The sequence below is a fragment of the Capra hircus genome, chromosome 18, assembly GCF_001704415.2.
Source record: "Capra hircus breed San Clemente chromosome 18, ASM170441v1, whole genome shotgun sequence".
Lineage (NCBI taxonomy): Eukaryota > Metazoa > Chordata > Mammalia > Artiodactyla > Bovidae > Capra > Capra hircus.
In genome coordinates this window covers 1,503,510-1,521,127 of record NC_030825.1, presented here as the reverse complement: position 1 = coordinate 1,521,127, position 17,618 = coordinate 1,503,510, and the positions used below count along the sequence as shown (strand labels likewise).

Sequence of the window (17,618 nt, the reverse complement as noted above, 5' to 3'; positions counted from 1 at the left end):
GGTAGGGTCAGGTATATAGACATTCAAAATTCTCCATTGCTTAGTGCATCAGGCACTTAAGGACCACATTCCCTGAAGTCTTTATTGCTCAACCTACAGGTACCAGCATGGAGAAAGAGATAGCTCTACTCCACAGGCAGTAAATCCCCTCCTTTATGGCCTCATGGCTTTCCTTAAGAAGCATTCCATGCAGCAGATTTCATCCATCCCATCCCATCAGGCTGACTCCCCACGGTCAATAGGAGTCTTCTCCCTGGGATCATTCTGTAATCCCCATGGCTCCAGCTCCCAGCTTCCGTGGACACCAGTGGACTTACAACCCTGTCCGAGGTATGAAAGGCTGCAGCACAGCTTGTCTATGTGGTTCTCACTCTGTTCAGACTGTCACAGATTAGTGAGTTCACTCCCCAACTGCTTCAAATGCCTCCCCCATCCCAGTGGATGGCCATGGACGCGGGGATCTCTCCCTACTTCTTCAGCCCCCTCACCCCCTGGTGCAGGCTGGTCCCACTTGCTCTGCTCCTTCTTTCCCCTTCCTCCTTGTCCCTTTTTTCCTTTGTCCTACTGAGTTCTGTATGGATCTGGATATTCCTTCTCAGTAGTCATGGAGTTCTGCCTATATTCATGGTATTCTGTGAGAACTGCTGGATCTTAGATGTTCCTGATGCATCAGTGGAGACAGGTGTACCCCACTTCCACCTACCCCTCCATCATCTTACTCACCCCTATTTGTGCATGTATTAGAAACGAGTTTGCCTTTCTATTAAGTAACATTGCAATCACCGCACATGTTTAACTTTTGGTTTTTGAAGAGAACACAGGTAAGTTCCACTCTCTTCATTAGAGTCAGTCATTCAGTCGTGTCTCTTTGAGACCCCATGGACTGCAGCATGCCAGGCTTCCCTGTACATCCTCCACTCCCAGAGCTTACTCAAACTCATGTCCATCTAGTTGGTGATGCTGCTCAATGATGACCACTCTCTCAGACAATTTCAAAAATATAACACAATCTTATAGTTACATTAACCATGCTATACATTAGAGCCTCTGTTCAGTTCAGTTGCTCATTCATGTCCCACTCTTTGTGACCCCATGGACTGCAGCAACACAGGCTTCCCTATCCATAACCAATTCCCAGAGCTTGCTCAAACTCATGATTAGATACCACAATTAGATCATGAAGCTCAAAGTTATATCTTCAGATCTTATTAATTTCTTATATATGAAAGTGTGTAACCTTTAAAAGACTCTCTCTATTGCCCTTACCCTCCAGTCTTTGGTAATCATTTTCTCTACTCTGAGTTCCATCTTTTTTTTTGTTGTTTTGAGATTCCTTATAGTTGAGATCCTATGGCATTTGTTTTTCTCTGACTTAGTTCACTTAGTGTAAAGCCCTCCAGTTACATCTATGTTGCCACAAATGGAAAGAAGGATTTCTTTCTTTTTCTAATGGCTAAATAATATTTACCTGTATATATGTCACATCACATTGTTTTAATCCATTCACCTGTTGAAAGATACCCAGGTTGTGCCTACATCAAGGCTACTGTGAATAATGCTGCAATGAACATGGGAATACAGATCTCTCTTTGAAACAAAGATTTCATTTCCTTTGACTATATATCCAGAAGTGGAATAATGCATCACATAACAGTTCTCTTTTAAATTTCTTGAGGAACCTCTACAGTATGTTTCCATGGAAGTTGCACTGGTATACATCCCCACCAACAGTGCATAAGCACTCCTTTTTCTCCACATCCTCAATAACATTTGTCATTTCTTACCTTTTGGTATTAGCCATTCAAACAGGTATGAGGTGATACCTATTGTGCTTTTGATCTGCATTTCCTTTGATTATTAGTGATGCTGAGCAGCTTGTCATATACCTGTTGATCAACTATATGTCTTATTTGTGGGAAAATGTCTATTCTTTAAAGATGTAGCATGCATTATGTTTACTATATTCCAGTATACGAAACTCAGTTGCCTAGCTATATATCAACAATGAACTATCAGAAAGTAGAATAAAGAAAACAATCCCATTTACTATTGCATCAAAAAAAGATAAAACAATAAGAAATAAACTCAAGCAAGGTGTTGAAAGATTTTATACAAAACCTTAAAGACATTGATAAGAGAAATTTAAAAACAGTGAAAGGTATGTAAAGTTAGGTGGTCTGTTCAATGTGATTCTTGAGGTAGGATTTGTATTTCTATAAATTTCCCTCTTAGAACTGCTTTTGTTGCTTCCTCTAGGTTTTAGATCATCACGTTTTCATTGTTCCTTGTTTCTAGGAATGTTTTGATTTCCCTTATTTCTTCAGTAACCTGTTCATGATTTAGAAATGTGTTGTTTAATCTCCATGTGTTTGTGTTCTTTAAAGATTTTTCCCCCGTATAATTGATATCTAATCTCATAGTGTTGCGGTCAGAGAAAATGCCCTAAATAATTTCAATTTCCTTAAATTTACTGAGGTTTGATTTGTGACCCGAGATGAGGAAAATGTTCCCTGTGCACTTGAGAAGAAAGTGTATTCTCCTGCATTTGGATAGAATGTGCTTAAGATATCAATTAGGTCTGTTTGCTCTATTTCCTTTAGGCTTATGGTTCCTTATTAATTTTCTGTTCTGTTGATCTGTCCATTGGTATAGGTGGGGTGTTAACATGCCCTACTATTATTGTGTTACTGTCAATTTCCCCTTTTATGTCAGTTAGTGTTTACCTTATGTATTGAGGTGCTCTATTGTGGGCACATAAACATTTAAAATTGCTATGTCTTTTCTGGACTGATCCCTTAATCATTTCTTAGTGTCCTTCTTTATAATAGTCCTTCTAATAGTTTTTATTTTAAGGTCTTTTTTCTGATATGAGAATTGCCGATCTGGCTTTCTTTTGATTTCCACTTGCATGGAATACCTTTTTCCATCCTCTCACTTTCAGTCTGTATGTGTCTCAAGGACTGAAGTGGGTCTCTTGTAGACAGCATATATATGGGTCTTGTTTTTGTATTCATTCAGCCAGTCTGTGTCTTTTAGTAATAACAGGAGAAGATAATAGCAAATAAAACAACTGATAAAGGATTGCTTTCCAAAATACAAGCAGCTCAAACAACTCAGTCATCAAAAGCCAAGACAAGAACTGCAAAAATAAACTAGTGAGACCACATCAAACTCAAAACCTTGTACATAGTAAAAGAAGCCATTAATAAAATGAAATGACAATCTATGGAATGAAAAAAAAAATTTGCAAATCACATATTTGGTAAGGACTTCATATCCAAGTATATATAAGAAACTCATGCAACTCAGTAGGAAAAAAAAAAATCAAACAACCAATATTTTTAAATGAGCAAAGGAAGAAAGTATTTTGAAAAATCTGAAGAATAGACAGTAGATGACAGACACGGTAAGTTTTTCCTTCCAGAACAAAAGCCTGTGTCTTCCTGGCATTGTATTTTTTATCTCCAGTTACCTGTTTGGCGATTGCAGTTCCCAATATACATCCTTCACTCAATATCAATCACCCTGCTGCTGCTGCTGCTAAGTCACTTCAGTGTGTCTAACTCTGTGTGACCCCATAGACAGCAGCCCACCAGGCTCCCCTATCCCTGAGATTCTCCAGGCAAGAACACTGGAGTGGGTTGCCATTTCCTTCTCCAATGCATGAAAGTGAAAAATGAAAGTCAAGTCACTCAGTCGTGTCTGATTCTTCACGACTGCATGGACTGCAGCCTATCAGGTTCCTCCACCCATGGGATTTTCCATGGAAGAGTACTGGAGTGGGGTGCCATTGCCTTCACTGATCAATCACCCTACCCTGAGCTATAGGTGCTAAGAATAGCCCTACTAACTATAAAAAACTAATAATTACATATTTAATCTTGAGGCATCTAAAATCCAAGGTATTTTCCAGAATTTTCACTCCCTTGTTTTCTGCATTCTATTTCAAAATTGAAACACCTGGTACAGAAAAATGAGTAGGGGACCTCAACAATACATGGATAGAAAGTCAGTTAAAACTGGCAGCATTACTGGAATTTAATTTGGGGGAATGTATTATCCTTATTCTATTGTAATTTTATTCCCCTTACTTCTCATGCACACTAGGTTAATATTGATTTAAAATAGTAATACCAACATAGAGGCACATAGTACTCAAGTTACAGTAGATTGAGAAAGACAAAGGCAAGAAGTGAAATCACAGAAAATTAGCAATGGTATCAAAACAAGGGGCTGCTAGAAAGAAAGCAGAGTTCTCTAATTTTTTGGAGACAACACAAACAAGCCAGATGGGAGCCAACCAGCTTAAGCTGTATACCAGGAACTGCACCAGAAGAAAAATGAAGTTCATAAAATATGCTGATGCTAAATGCCAAAATCCAGACAGCAAGAGAATAGGGTAGGGTTTATGTAGAAACTGAGAACTACTCAGAGAGGTAGACATGGAAGCAGATACACTAATGAGCATCAGAAAGATCAAAGTACAAGGGGTCTGAAAAAGAAGTCGTAAAGGGAATTTGGTAGTCTGGTCAAAAGAATAAGATAATCAAATTAGAAAACCAAAATATAAAGACTTGTGCACGTGATAGACCCAGAGAATGCTCAGCAGAGAAAATTTGGCCTTAGTGACCAGTGAACAGAAGCCTCCAGCATCAGGAACAAAACCCTGGGTAAGACTCACGACTGTGCGCTTCTGGGAACAGCCTCAGTTTCAAAGTTTGGGCACTATACCACCTAAAAGCGAATGCAGACAAGGATTATAGCTTGCTATGGCACTGAATCACAGACAATAATGTTTGTTAGTTTATTTTTCCCATTCAACTATAAAGTTAATGAATCACTCAGATCAGTTCAGTCACTCAGTCGTGTCTGACTCTGCGACCCCCTGAATCGCAGCATGCCAGGCCTCCCTGTCCATCACCAACTCCTGGAGTTCAAATGAATCACTAACCGACGATAATTGACACCATCAGTTGCCAGTCAGACCCTCTTTAGTCATACAGCGGATATGTGAACCTGTTATATGATCCCAATAACAGTTTTAATAATTCAATTTATAGATGTTTAATTGAAGGGTAATTGCTTTACAATACTGTACTGCTTTTGGCCAAACATTAGCATGAATCAGCCATAGTTTACCTATTCCCCCTGTTCTTCAACCTCCTTCCCACCTTCCTTCCCATCCCAACCCTTGAAGTTGATACAGAAAAATATGGAATGCATCATAAATTTGTGTGTCTTCCTTGGGCAGGGGCCATGCTAATATTCTCAGTATTATTTCAATTTTTTGATATATGTGCTACCAAAGCAATGACACATCTAACATTTTAACAGAAAAAGAAATCATATAGTTAGTCATCTACCAAAAATGGTCAATTAAATTAGGAATTAGTGTATTCTGCTATATTAACTATCCATTATAGAACTGAATTATATAAAGTCTAAAATTCCATGTAGGAATTAAGCATATATTTATGCATAACACATGTATACATGCACAGAAATATATGCACACAAATACGTCTGTGTTATACAACCCATTATTCTCCTTGCCTCTCACAATAAGCTCTTTAGTTGATGAGAAATATAGTTCCAATTTCTCCAACTTATATGTCTCCTTTTTGAGAACCACTTCTTTTATTTTCATCACCTAATTTTGAATGACCAGTTTATTCTTAGATACCATGCCGCTTTAAAATAACTAAAAGCAGAATAAACCTCGTAAATGCTGATATCTTATCCTTCATTAAATTACCACTCTTCTGGTAAATTGGAAAAAGAATCATGTTCAGATCTCATTCAGGAGGTTAAAATCTCTATTTTATCAGTTCTCTTGTCCAAACTCAATTCTTGCTCACCTCAGTCTTAAATTCTGCTTACTTACAAAGGACGCACAGGAAAAGTAATATTAAAATCATGCTAGGAAGAGTCTATGATTTTATGCTTCTGTTGGCCAAAGGTAGGGCCAGGAATAATTTCTGAAATATTGCAATACCTCATGGAATCATGAAGGTCTAGTTCTCCTATCAAAGAGGAGATGTTTGGAAATGGTTCAAAAACTAAGCCCTATGGGATGTCAGGATGTACTCCTGACCAGACGCATAAATTTTGTCCCTAAAAAGTCAAAGTCAGGAAAGGGTAGGCCTTGTTTGCAGAACCAATAATGTTGTCTTGGGTGCTGACCAGGTAATAGTACCATTTGGAGATTCATTTGCTATTTTCGAGAAGAAACAAACATAATGAGAAGATTAAGGATGTATAAAAGTAGAACTGTCAAGGTGCCTAGAAAAAAGGCTAGCCAGGAGACCAGGCCCCCACACTGATAGTCAAATACTTTAACAGTGAGTGTTTTATAGACAGAGCAGAACAAGTGGATGAAACCAGTGTTCTAGGATCAGTGCTGTTTTGCAGTCAAAGACAAAATATTTTTCTCTTTAAGCAGAGTCATCACAGCTCCTGATGTGGTCCTGGTTACACACATGCAAACTGAGGGCCACAGGCATGTGTGATGTGACATCAGGAAGTGAACAGATGAGTAGTATTGGTGCCCAGTCACCTGCATCTGCTAATAATGGAACCTGGGGAAAACTACTTGCCCTCTCCAAGTCATTGCATCTTCATTGACATAACTTGATGATCATAGTGAAGATTAAGGCTATCTCACAGGGTTACTGTGAAACACAAATTTTAAGATGTTTGAAAGCTTATGGGAAAGTATCAAAGACATGCATGCGGTTACTAAGGCGAGTGAGCAAATCCAAAGTACAGTATTCTTTTTCTCTTCGTATTCTCTTTTTAGTCAATAGTAGCGATCAGTCAATCACGTGTTCACTTTTACCCCAGTGTGATGGGAAACCACACAGAGCAACTGTATTTTTCTTGTCTTAAATGCAAGCATTCGTCAATGTAGAGTGAAAAAATTACAAACTCCTAGAGGGCCTCCCTGCTCAGAGTCTGCAGAGTCCCAATATTAAACTGTCTTAAAAAAATGGCCTAAACACTCTGGCTCAAAATTAAGTTCCAAATGTTTGCAGAGCACAGAAGTACTTCTGGGAACAATTCAAAAATACAGGGAGTAACCTACTTCTCCAACTCTCTATTTGTGCAAATATCATCATCCATGTAAATTTACACAGAAGGCGCTTCTTCTTCCCCACCCCAGCTGCTACAGCTCTAACTCCTCCTCAGAGCAACAGAGAAAGAGAAGGCTTCCCTCCACAGGATGGATTTGATAATCTCACATGACTAGATCATCTCAGAATGGCTCATGTTTTTATTTAAACAGGGTCCTGCCTGCTCCTGCTGCTGGTCATGTCAAATCTGCTCTTGTGCCAAGGCCTCTTATGCCCGTCCCTCTGTCCTGACGGGGATGACATCTGCCGGACCGCCCTTATGGACCTGTTTTCCCATGCCGCCAAGCTGACCAGTAACATCTATAACCACTCCGTGCAAATGTTCAATGAGTTTGTAAGTACTGTGGTGGTGGTGGTTTCGTTGCTAAGTCGTGTCTGACTCTTGTGACCCCATGGATTGTAGCCCACCAGGCTCCCAGAAGGAACCTTCGCATAAGTGACTGGGCTATATCATCCTTTCAACAAGAAAGCTGCATCAGCCAAACTTCAAATAATACACTAGGTCAAAGAAGCTGTCTGCTCATAAGATGTGGAAATCGAAGAAAGGATCAGTTTTATGAAATCTCAAAGATTCCTAAGAAGTGCAATAACTTTTTCAATTTCCTTTCATTCATTTTGTTTTTTATTCTCCAAAATAAATGATTTTGTATTTGTAGGCTAGGAATACCATAAAATAATATAATAGACTCAGTGGAATAAACAACAGAAATTTATTTCCTCAGAGTTCTGGGGGCTAGATGTCCCTGATCAGGGAGCCAGCAAGGAGAGGTTCAGGTAAGAACTCTTTCGTCCCAGGCTGGCTTCTCTGTGCATCCTCACACAGGGTGGAGGGTGGGGAAGAGAGACAGAGGAAAAGACACAGAGACACAGAGAGAAAACAGAAAATGCTCTGCTGTTTCGCTTCATGAAGACACTAAACTTATTGGATCAGTTTTCCACCCCAACTCATTTAATGTTAATGGGCTTCACTGGTGGCTCAGATGATAAAGAATCTGCCCACAACGTGAGAGACCTGGATTCTATTCCTGGGTCTGGAAGATTCCCTGGAAGAGGGAACAGCAAGCCACTCCAGTATTCTTGCCTGAGAAATCCCATGGACAGAGGAGTCTGATGGGCTACAGTCCATTTAAGAACACAGTACTTTGGCAGTTAGGGCTCTAACACATGAAGTTGAAGAACACACATTCAGTCCACAATACTACCTGACACAAAGCACTTTTAGGTGGGACTGGGGAAAAGGAAGCATGCTGATTTTCAGGTCCTTCAGTGTCTCTCTGGGCATTCTTCTCCAGGCTCACAGTAAATAGCCAATAAATGAGAACTGCTGTGCAGTGAAGTTGGTGGTTAGAACACGAATCCCGGTCACAAAAACGAATGCTGGTAGTTTCTTTAATGCTACGAATTATTGTTTTAAGATTTGCAGGGAATAGGTTTTGAGCTACCATAGAAGGGGAGTTTACAATGGAAACAATTATTCTCTTACTGAGGAAAATATTTGAAAGTTGTATGTTAATTCTTTTAGGTCAATCAAGGAGCACACAGCAGAGCAGACAGCTAATAAAAAGTGGTGCTAAAGGTTTCTACTAAATTCACATAGTTCTCTTTACTCACTAGTTTTTGCTTCATCCTCCATTTTTGACTGTCCTTTTTTTTTTCCAACTCTTCCAAGTAATCTCTTTAAATGTTCATAACTTTTGCTAAAGATCAGTTTTTCTCTATCAATGTGTTGGCTAGATTTTACTACTCTTATTATTCTCAGTCCATTGCTTAGTATTTCCTATAACTTTATACCATGTATTTCTGCCACACCATTTTGTCTCCATAAACAACATTGTATTCTGCACCTGGAATGAACACTAAGATTTTGGGGTGCAGATTCAGAGATAAGTCAAACTCATAACTGTATAACTCCTTGCAAGGGAATATATTGGCTCTAACCCACAGTAAACAAGAGATTAAATGGTTAAATATAGGTGCATGCATACATTCTAAGTCACGTCAGTTGTGTCCAACTCTTTGCAGTCCTACTGACTGTAGCCCAACAGGCTCCTCTGTCCATAGGATTAGCCAGGCAAGAATACTGGAGTATGCTGCTCTACCCTCTTGTAAGGGATGCTCCCCACCTAGGGATCAAACATAAGTCTTCTTATATCTCCTACATTGGCAGGAATGTTCTTTACCACTACCATCACCTAGAAAGCACCAAATATTGGTACATATGTGCTATATTTGGTTCAAATACTAAAAAATAAACAATATATATAATAATATAACAGAGAAGGGAAAAGGTTAAACTTAGAAAAGTTAGATGTAAAATCAATTTTATAGAGACAATGTATAGAAAAAGTAGGAAAAGAATGACTTTCAAATTTTGGGATGCCCCCCCAATAAAAATTATACATGTATCAACATGTTAATGTTCTGGTAATGGGTTCATCTACTGAATGCCCAACAACCCTAATTGTCTGATCACTTTCAGGATTTACAGTATGCCCAGGACAAACCATACTATATCAATGCCTCCAATGACTGCCACACCAATTTCCTCCATATCCCTCAAGAGAGAGAGCACATCCAACGCATGAACGTGAGTCTTCTACCTGGGTTTTTTTTACCAGATCAAATGAGACAGTATTTAGGTTACCAGGCTTCAGGTTACTCGAGGTAATGGCAACTGTAAATGCAGAAAAAGTTGGAGGCCTGTAGGCAATTGAAGATAAATTATATTATGCAGTTGATGAAGCATGAGCAAAATCAAGAGATGACTAAAGATATGTAGTAGCAACATAAATAACAGATCTATAGATCGTCCATGCGGACAAGTTTAGTTCAACCAATGGATTAGACACAGGATTGCAGCTGTTATACTGTATGAAAACAGGGAATGAATGGGAACTTCCATGTGTAAAATATAAGATTGCAAAATTCATGAATATGTAAGAAACACACCCCAGTTTTGCATACTCCCTGTTACTAGTGACTGCTATGTGGGAATCCTATACTGCACCACCCAAGCCCCCACATCTGCCTTTCAAGGCTCTCCTGATTCTGCTTCTACTTCTCTGACACCTTCATTCATCATTCTCAATGACTCCTCTGTCACCTTTTATTCTTAATTTGTAAGTGTCCCCCATGATGGCCTATAAAACATTGCCTTGCTTCTCATGGCCATAATGATTGCCTCTGTTCTGAGGACAACACAGTTTACATGTCAAGCCTCAATCATTTATGGCAGCTCCAAATTTTCATCATTATAATCTTTCCTTTCTGATTTCCTGCGTTATCCTTCGTCCTAACATTATTTAAATATTTTCACATGCATCCCCCCTTAAAATACTATCTTCTCTCTCTACAACCTTCTTAATGATACCAGCATTCTTTTCCTCTGTCAAGCTCATTAATAATGGGAATAATCAAGTAAAGGACAAAGGTCAAAGAGGAAGAGATTTCAACAAGCTTAAATTTAAAGTTCATTGAGAGTTACTACATGGCCATACATTTTACTGAGCACTTTATGTGCATTACTATATTTAATCCTATTCAGTTCTCTGTTCTTTACCAGTAAAACAATTCATGGCTGAAAGAAATCAAGCATATTAACTAGAGATCTTCACCCCCTGGATTTTCAGGCTCAATTCTGTTAGTAGTAGTGAACTAGGGGGGAAACCCTCCATTGTGAACCCCACTGATGCTGTTACTAAAGACAATGCTGTGCCATTTTCTGCCCGGATACATGTCAACAAAACAGACTCTTCTGATGTCAGCAGGGAGCTGGTGTTGGGATCAGCTGAGGAGAGAAGCCTGTTTAGGAATGCCATGTCTTCTTCCTTGTCTCTTTATTGTAATATCATAGAACAAATTACTGATCGAAAATCAATACGAAGCACTAATCTGATTCATAATACGAATGAATCACTGGGTGACAATGATGTGGGCACAGGTGGAATCCCTCTTTCCTGGGTCAGGCACTGCAGGCACGTACTGACTTGCCGTAAATATTTAGATTCTCTCACGCAAATATACAAACATAAAAGAACTCACTGAGTGGTGGTAGAATTCAAAAGAACAAAGAAAATATTTCATGTTATAAATTAGAACTTATCAGAAGTATTAGTAAAATAACCTAGATTTTTAATAATTCAGCAAAGTGTGAACTTATAGCTTACATTTTATACATTTGCAACTTTTACTACCTTCAAAAATCTCTGCATGCACATAGGAATAACCGAAAGTTTTTTAGGTCAGCTGCTCTGAGCAAAGATCACATGTTACCCAAACCACTGAATTATGATTTTTTAATGAGACTGTTTCTTATGGTTGCTTAGAATAAAGGCCTTATTAGGTGGATACTCATGTTACTGTACTCCTGGCAAAAACCTCTGTATCAGCTAGTCACGGAACTGCGGAGTGTGAAAGAAGTCTCAGTTACTACCCTATCCAGCGCTAGAGAAAATGTGAAAAAAGCAAAAGAACTTCAAGCACTCGTAGAGAGGCCGTTCAGCCAGGTGAGCATCCTGCAGAGGGCTTTCATGCTTTGCTCATGAATGAAAGAGGTGACTTCTGTAAGCGTAAGGAGTTTGGAAATATCTCATTTTGTAAGAAAAAGATTCATGTTTTCTGTATTCTAGACTGCTACTACATAAAGCAGGAGCCTAGTCATTCACAGTGATAGTAAAGGAATCAGAATTTCACTGCAATTTTTGACATGTGCAGCCTTCCATGCACTGCACACAATTCCACCAAAAGCTTGCTCTTTCTGGGCACAGATGGTTGAAATATTTTCAAGAGTAAGAGAACTAGAGAACAGAATTTCCAAGACAAGCATTTTCTTCAAAGTAACCCAGAACATCTGCTATCGAAGTTCCACTTGTCTTCTTTCTCTGTTCTCCTAAAATCAAAGGATGAGAGTGGGAAGGAAGAAAAGAGGAAAGTTAAAATCAAACTTGAGTTATGGTTCTACTTTTTAGATTCCTAATAGTTTTCTTAGAGGCTGGCTCCAAATCTATATCTAGAGAATTTTATATTTGTATGTCTTCCCAAAATCTTAATTTGATAATTAGAAGGAACAAAGATAAACCAATACTAATAAAACACATAAGAAGTCATCATCTTTTGGATATTCAGGTTATTTCTACAGTCAGGAAGAAGCTGAGGATGGCTCGCATTTACTGGTATGGACGCCCCCTACTGTCGAGCAATGAAAATAGGCGTCATTCTGCATTTTATAGGCTGTTCCACTGCATGCGCAGAGATGCACATAAACTTGACACTTACACCAAGTTCCTGGCGTGCCGAATGATCTACAACAACTGCTAAATCCACATTCATCCCATCCAGCTCTGAGATGGTCATCACGATCTATCCCATAGCAAGCTTGTTTGAAATTTACAGCTTTTTAATGCATGCTCTGTGAAACGGGTCTCTTCTTAAAAAAAATAAACACAGACTCTGTAGAGATGTCAAAATCTAAGAGGGCAATTTGTTCACATTTCTTATTTTAATTTAATAGAAGATCAAAAGAAAATCTACCCCTACAATTGAGAGAATGAAGCTTCTATTAAAATTAGTCATAAATAGCAGAACCTGGCATTACAAAGAAGACCATTAAGAGGCGGGGTTCATGTTTGGGAACGCATGTACTCCCGTGGTGGATTCATGTCAATGTATGGCAAAAACAATAAGTAAAATAAAATAAAAATTAAAATAAAAAAAAGAGATTACTTAAGAATCACAGCCAGTTATTCTGGGTCAAATTATTAGAATCAAAGAATTAGACAATTGTTCATCATTCTGGTCATGCTACCAAGAAGACGGAATTCTCTAGATTCATTATGAAAGCCAGCCACGAACTGTCAGCCAGCTATGACAGTGTTACACCAGACAAGATAAATACTTTGCACTTTTGTATAAATAGCACAAGGTTTACTGAACTGTCTAAGGATTGTTAGGCCGCTGTCTCGGTCCTTCTGGGTTGCTATAACAAAACTGAATCACAGACTTAAAAACAATGGAAATGGATTTCCACAGCGTGGTCATGCAGGGTCCTTTCTGGTCACACATTTCTTTCTGTATCCTCACACGAAGGGAGGGCTCGGGAGATCTGTGTGTCTCTTACATATGAAAGCCCTCAACTCACTGAGGAGGCTCCATCCTCATAACTCCATCGCCTCACAAAAGCTCCGCCTATGGATGCCATAACCATGGGAATCAGGGTTTCATCATATGAAATTTCTGGGGGACACAAAGGCTGAGACCATAGCAGATACAAAGGTGAACTGGCTCATCCTCCTCCAGGGGCTGTCGTCACCCACACTCCACTGCATCCTCATTTCCTGCATCACCTTGCACCCATTTCATGCATTCCATCACTCTGGGTTTCCCAAGTCCAGGTCAGTCAAGTGTCAACTCCATCTCATATTCAGCTTATTCAGTGTTTCCCTCTCCCCTGCTGAGGCCCAAGGGACCTATGAGGAAATGCAGATGTGTCCATTTCTGCAAGGTTCCTTCTCTCTCCCTCTCTGGATCGTCATTCCTCAGGCCATGTTGAAACAGGGTAGATGGTAACAAGATGGGAAAGTTCTGACATCACTGACTTACATGCTGCTGTTGTAGCCTTTTCTTGGTCCAGATGGACTGATCCAAAATTCCCCCTGACTGACAAGTGTTTCCCTTGAGGGGTATCCTTGTGATTTTCCAGGACATTCACAAGTTAGGGATCCCCAACTTCATATTTCTTTTTTAATCAGGGGAAATGTTCTGGAACCCACAGCTCCCCACCGGCAGTAGTCACGACAGCCTCTCTGTTTCCCTCACTCTGCAAGCACCATCTGGAGAAAATTAAGTAGCCCACAGTCAGATGCCTACTAGCTGACCCACAGGAAACCCATGTATCATAAACATTCTGAACAATTGAATGGCAGAAATGCTGGTGTGCATCTGTCCCCCGCCTGGGGCCTCTGGATAACTGTCCAACTGGTCACATAGACACCAAGTAGACAGAACGCTGGATTCAAAAACACATTTATCTGAGAAGTGAGATGCCATTCTCTCTTCCTTTTAGAGTAACTATCCTTGTCATTAATTATTTGGCCTTACAAATATGGCCTCGTAGGTCCCTGAATTATAAAATTCTCCAAATAGATCGAGTCTCTACTGAGTCTGGAGCAATGTGACTGGATTAGGGTTGCTCACCTTATTCAACCGCCTCCAAACAACCTGGGATGAGGGCCAATCTCTTGACTGGCTCTCCTAAGAAGTCAGTGATGTTGCTGGGCTGGTGTTGCAGCATCTTTAGGCCGTTAGCAGTAATTCCTAATAAGCAGAAAATGGGAAATAAGAAGGCAGAAGGGAAAGGGGGATGAATAAGAGAGAAGGAAGAGAAAGAAGGAAGGAAAAGCAGGAAAGGGAAAGTGAGTCAAGGACTTGGGTAGTGAAGGATGAAATGCTGTTGAACACTTTATTTTTAAGGACCCAAATATATATGCTTTTTTTAATATCCTAAGATTGAATATCTCATATTCCCTTTTATTTTCATTTTCTCTTCTCTTTTTTTCTGGAATTGTCCTTTATATTAGGAGCATTCTTTTTTTTTTTTTTTTTTTTTTTTTTTTTTTAGTGGTTTAAGACTTTATTTGCTTACTTAGACACAGCCATAATAGATGCTAAGTCAGTGACTCTCAGACTTTTTCAATTGGTAGAAGACCTGGATATCATTCATGATGCTTGTAATAGAACAGCGTAACATTTCACACTTTCAATTCTTTGATGCTGACATTTTTAATTATCAATAAATGTAACCACCTTACTTGAAAGAATGTAATATAAAAATCAAAACCAGTATGTTGTTACTAAAGGTCATTGTTCTAGAGACGAACAAAGCTTGGCAACTCTTCAGGGCAGAATCCAGCCAAATTATTTTTTTTTAGGCAAAGACACCTTCACCCACATACAGGAACACTGTCCCACAAAACTAACCTCTTCCTTCATAGGCAGGGTTATTCTTGCCTGAGTCCTGCCCTGCCTCTACCTGGGATGACCCAAACCTTTCAGAACGTAACAGAATACTCTGCCTTAAAGCAATCTATCAATTCCTCTTTGGGCTCCTTCATGCATGTAAAGTGTCAGCTTTCTTGTATTTTCACTTTCTTCTTTCAAAACGCAAAAGACCATGAAAAAACCCTGTAAGCACTTTCTAAGTCATTTACTGCCAAAAACATCTAATTCTATTGTGTTACTTGCTTAAATATTTTTCCTTCAATGTCTAGATATTTCCAGCAGAGAGGATGGTATTTATTAGAGGGGAAATTTGGCAATAAGGGGGACAATGCAATTGGAGGAAACATACATTCACCAATAGACCACACACGTCTTCATGTATTTGTCTCTTATAAAATTTATTTCAGGCATAAATTAGGATGTTAGATCAACAACAAAGGTGGTGACTTTGAAAGCACTCTCCTTGCTTGACTGTGACATATAAAGTGAATACTGTACACTTCAGACAGTATTGAACAGAATCATAGATATTCTATAGAGTCAGTCAGGAATAGCCAAAGAGGGGACATTTAGACAGGAATTAACAACCACTTCCTTGCCATCCAGAAAGTGTCGATTGTTCCCTTTTTACAGATTTCCATGTAAGATCACATTTGAAGAAATGGCCCTGCTATATCAAGAATAGTAGCAGTGTTTACTGAATGGAAACAAACAAATGAAGAACCTTTGAAGTTCACTGACCTTATAGATTAGTAAATCATATATCATGGATACAATGAGGACTTAAACTGAGGTTTAAAAAAAAATGTCTATTTTCCAGAAGTAGGCCCTCAAGTTGTGGAGAAGGAGAGGGTAATATAAACACACAAATTACTATATGGCATGGTAGAGTGAAGAAGGAGAAGATGTGATGCCAACACAGTGCTACAGTGGATTGAAGTAAAGCTAGGACCATCTGAGTGTATCATAGGAGTGACGCAAATGGGATGGCTTTAGAATGGAGTTTTGAAAGGTTGATTGGATATTGATGTGGAAAAATAGGAAAACAGTATGTCTGTCAATTAATTTAGGATTATCTTATGAAGTAAGGATCTCCAACATCCTAGATCAAGGCAACTTTGATATTAATATGTATACCATTATAAGGTATCAGTGAATAATCAGGTCTGACAAAAACATGAGAAATGTTCATTTTTTACCATAAATGTTGTATCTCTCATGATTATGCTCTCATGATATGCTGTATATATTATTGTAGGGTTAGAATGGAGAAATACTTCTATGGATTTTTATGCATTAAGGAGAACATATATGTCAATTTGGAGAGTTTGTCTTTATTCTTCAATGCAACAGAAAGCCAAGAATATTCAGTCCAAGAGAGCAGAATGTCCAGAATTAGAAAAGAGAAACTTTAATGTGGACTGAGGAGTTGTGGCTGTTGGGGCTGGTAGAGAAAAAGAAAGAGACGAGAAAGAGCTGGGAATATTATGACACTGAAAATCAAAGAGGGCTCTGCCGAGTGGAAAGAAGCAAAGCATGCGAGAGATACAGGAAATGAAATATACCTTGACCACATGCAAGGAATGAGGCAGACATAAGAGTCAAAAAAGGCATGGAACAATATGGGACTAGCTGAGTCAATAAATGACTGAAAAGTCAGAGGGAAGGGAGGAGATAAATTACGGTTTTATTCAAAAGCACCTGAGCTCTATTTTCCTGTATTTCATCATCTTAGTACCAGAAATCACCAAAAAATGTTAAGGCTCTCCAGCAAATGATAGAAATAAGTACTCTACGGAGCCTCTGCTAGACGCTATGCAATACCAGATCCAAAGCACAGCTACCCAGTGATAGCAAGCAGTAAGTCACTAGTCACTCTCAGCACTTAAATAAGACATACATTGTAAAGCATAGAGGATGAATGGAAATAAATTGGAAACAGCTCATTCCTTTACAGAGGCAGCCTAAACAAATCCTAAAACCTAAACAAAATAGAGGTAATTGTCTTCTTGATCATGTGTCCACTTTCTCCAAGAGTTTCTCATTCCTTTTGCCTGAATCCTCCCTTGTTTACTAACTCTTCATTGCCTTACTCTCAGCAGATGAGCAGCTAATAACTAATCAAATAAATAATTAGACAGTGTTCACTCCTGTGATATATTTGTATTGATGGACTCTTCAAACTGAAAAGCTTTCTAATCCCCTGAAAGTAAAACGCTAATACTGGAAGGACTCCTTCCCAGCCTCTTTCCAAAATGGCCAGTGGGCAGCAATTATGAGTCTATCTACTTAGACATCTTCTGCTGTAATTATAACCTGTGTGAATGGTGAAGACAGGAGATGGATGAGGCACTGAAAAATGTTGAGAAAGAAATGCATAGACAAGTGGAAAAGACAGCACAAGCCTTAAACACCAATCTCTGCCTGTACACCATACCATGTGTGATGGGAGCCAGATGGGCCTAATCAGGGATGGGTTTTTCAAAAAAG

The 17,618-nt window shown here is 39.0% G+C and overlaps 1 protein-coding gene across 1 annotated transcript; it reads left to right on the top strand.

The window, feature by feature from the left end:
- On the top strand, positions 216 to 12,600 carry LOC102170569 (placental prolactin-related protein 4-like). The gene is made up of 5 exons (XM_005696788.2): positions 216 to 330; positions 7,286 to 7,467; positions 9,613 to 9,720; positions 11,459 to 11,638; positions 12,258 to 12,600. Exons 1-5 carry the CDS (start codon positions 276 to 278, stop codon positions 12,447 to 12,449), a joined length of 717 nt encoding a protein of 238 aa, XP_005696845.1. The 5' UTR covers positions 216 to 275; the 3' UTR covers positions 12,450 to 12,600.